Source organism: Micromys minutus (genome assembly GCF_963924665.1).
Source record: "Micromys minutus genome assembly, chromosome: 3".
Taxonomy (NCBI): domain Eukaryota; kingdom Metazoa; phylum Chordata; class Mammalia; order Rodentia; family Muridae; genus Micromys; species Micromys minutus.
In genome coordinates, this window is record NC_137972.1 from 44,027,640 (window position 1) to 44,029,839 (window position 2,200).

Sequence of the window (2,200 nt, forward strand, 5' to 3'; positions counted from 1 at the left end):
GTTTCTAATGCTGTAGGTCTAAAACTTGAAAACAGAATTTTCAGTAAGTCCTCATAAAATGTCCATCCTACTTTGAGGAAACATTACTGTGAATACTACTGATTGGGTATAATTTGTCTCATGCTTCCCTTTAATATATTTTGTATTGTGCCAAATAAAATTCTCTCTTTTTATAATTTTCAAGCTCCATCCCTCTTGGGTTGTTTTCAGTGTATAATTTATATGCATGTCCCATTTTTTTCATCAAAACTGTTCCTCTGCTGCTATCTGATCATAGCTACATTCTTTTGCTCAGGTCCCTTCTCCTGTCTTTTAATTCTGGTTTTTGTTTATAGATGTATGCGTTTCAAAAGCCCCATTCCCTCTCAATAAATACAGTTAAAATAGCAATTACTACCCTTTGTTTAAATGAGGGAATATACAGTATAAATATATTATCCTACTAAGAAACTGATACTTGGGTCAGCAGAAGTAATTAATTAATTGCTTTGTTTTGTTTATTTTATTTTTATGGTTCACATTATCAACCCTGGATTAGCTTAAAAGATCTGTTTTCAAACAATATCAAACTACTTAGTTCCTATTTTCATTGATCAGGCATAAGAGCTTTAAAGTGTCAGTTTACCAGGCATTGGCGAAAGCTCAGATCAAAACCACAATGAAGTATCACTAAAATGATAATCAAAAAGAAGTGATTATAGAGAAACCATGACACTTATAAATCATTGGTGGGGCTCTAAAACAGTGCAGGTGCTTTAGAAACCAGAATGACAATTTCTTAGAGATTACACATAGAGATGTGAGCAAGCCCACTTCTAGGTTTATACCTAGAAAAATGCATGTTCCCATGATATGTATATATTGATGTTCAGAACAGCATTATCACGAAACCTAAAGGTTAAAGCATTTCATCTGTGACTACATGGCTAAATAAATTATGGTGGTAAATAAATGTTCAGCAATTTTTAAAAAATGCTCTTGCAGCTGGAAAGGAGGCTTAGCAGGTATTCTTTAGTACAAAGTGCTTCTGAAATTCAGCTCTCAGCATCCACAGTAAACAGACCTGTAACTCAACCTCCAAAGGATACACTGCCATCTGCTGGCCTCTGGGGGTATTTCATTTATATGAACATTCTCTCACACATATATACATTTCTGCACATAATTAAAAATAAAAGAATATATTTTTAACAAAAACAACCTCACAACATTTGTTGTCATCTAATGATAATATGCAAGTAAATAAGATGAGTAAATGTAGCTCCCAGCAGAAGACATCTTTAAAAACACCAAACAGCTTTCTCAACTTCTCCCATGTTTGACCATTGTTAGTTGGAAACACTCTGGAGCAGAGTAATATTATCTCCTTTTAGCATGATCCGACCCAGTTGTTTTCTTGACTTTTTTTTCGAATGAATTTCTTCTGCATCATCTAATACAAGGTTCATGTACTCATCAAAGCCGATAATACAACCCTCTATCCGCATATTCACTTGCTCATACAGCCACACCTGAAATCGAGATCTATTTTGCAAGTATCTGAAGATAAGGTTGATGGGCTGCACCATCACCTTCTGTACTTTCTGGCCCTGGCCGCGGTTCGCCATGGTGGAAGTTACCAAGAATATATTTTTAAAAGATAGATTCTCAGTGTAGCTCATGACATTAATTAAACATGTAAATAAGAAGCTAGTCAATAGAAAATATATAGATTTTAAGGTGAGTTTATATTAAAAAAATGAGAATAGACCAACAGGGATAGAATAGGACTCAGTGTGTGCCTAAGTTTGAAAATGTTTAGGAAAACTGAAGAAAAATAGTCTAATAACTGTATTTGAAGCCATTTTGAGAGATGAATATGTTCTTTCTCAATTCTGACTATGTAACAAATCATTCAACTATATACCCTCACTGGGTCAGTTGATACACAGTTTATAGTTCCCAAAAGATGTTAATTAAAAAGATAAAATAGGAATTACCTTATGGCTCACAGGGCTTTTTCTTGCTAAGTTCTGGGAAGAATGAATATCATATCTTGGTTATTTGGACTTCATACTGATCTCAGTGACTTAAGTAAGACATTTTTGAAGTAAACTAAATCATGTATTTTTTTCTCAGCTCTCTAAATCAAAGATCCATTGACAAGAAAGAATCTGCCTGAGATTTTATTTTTTTATAATCATCCATAAAAGGCAATGTG

General features: G+C 33.7%; 1 protein-coding gene across 1 annotated transcript; it reads right to left on the reverse strand.

The window, feature by feature from the left end:
* Positions 1 to 1,258: 1,258 nt before the first annotated feature.
* LOC308418575 (small nuclear ribonucleoprotein E-like) lies at positions 1,259 to 1,607 on the reverse strand (the record flags this gene model as incomplete). The annotated part of the gene is made up of 1 exon (XM_080913958.1): positions 1,259 to 1,607. The coding sequence occupies one exon, from the start codon at positions 1,605 to 1,607 to the stop codon at positions 1,329 to 1,331; it is 279 nt and encodes a 92-aa protein (XP_080770084.1). The 3' UTR covers positions 1,259 to 1,328.
* Positions 1,608 to 2,200: the final 593 nt, after the last annotated feature.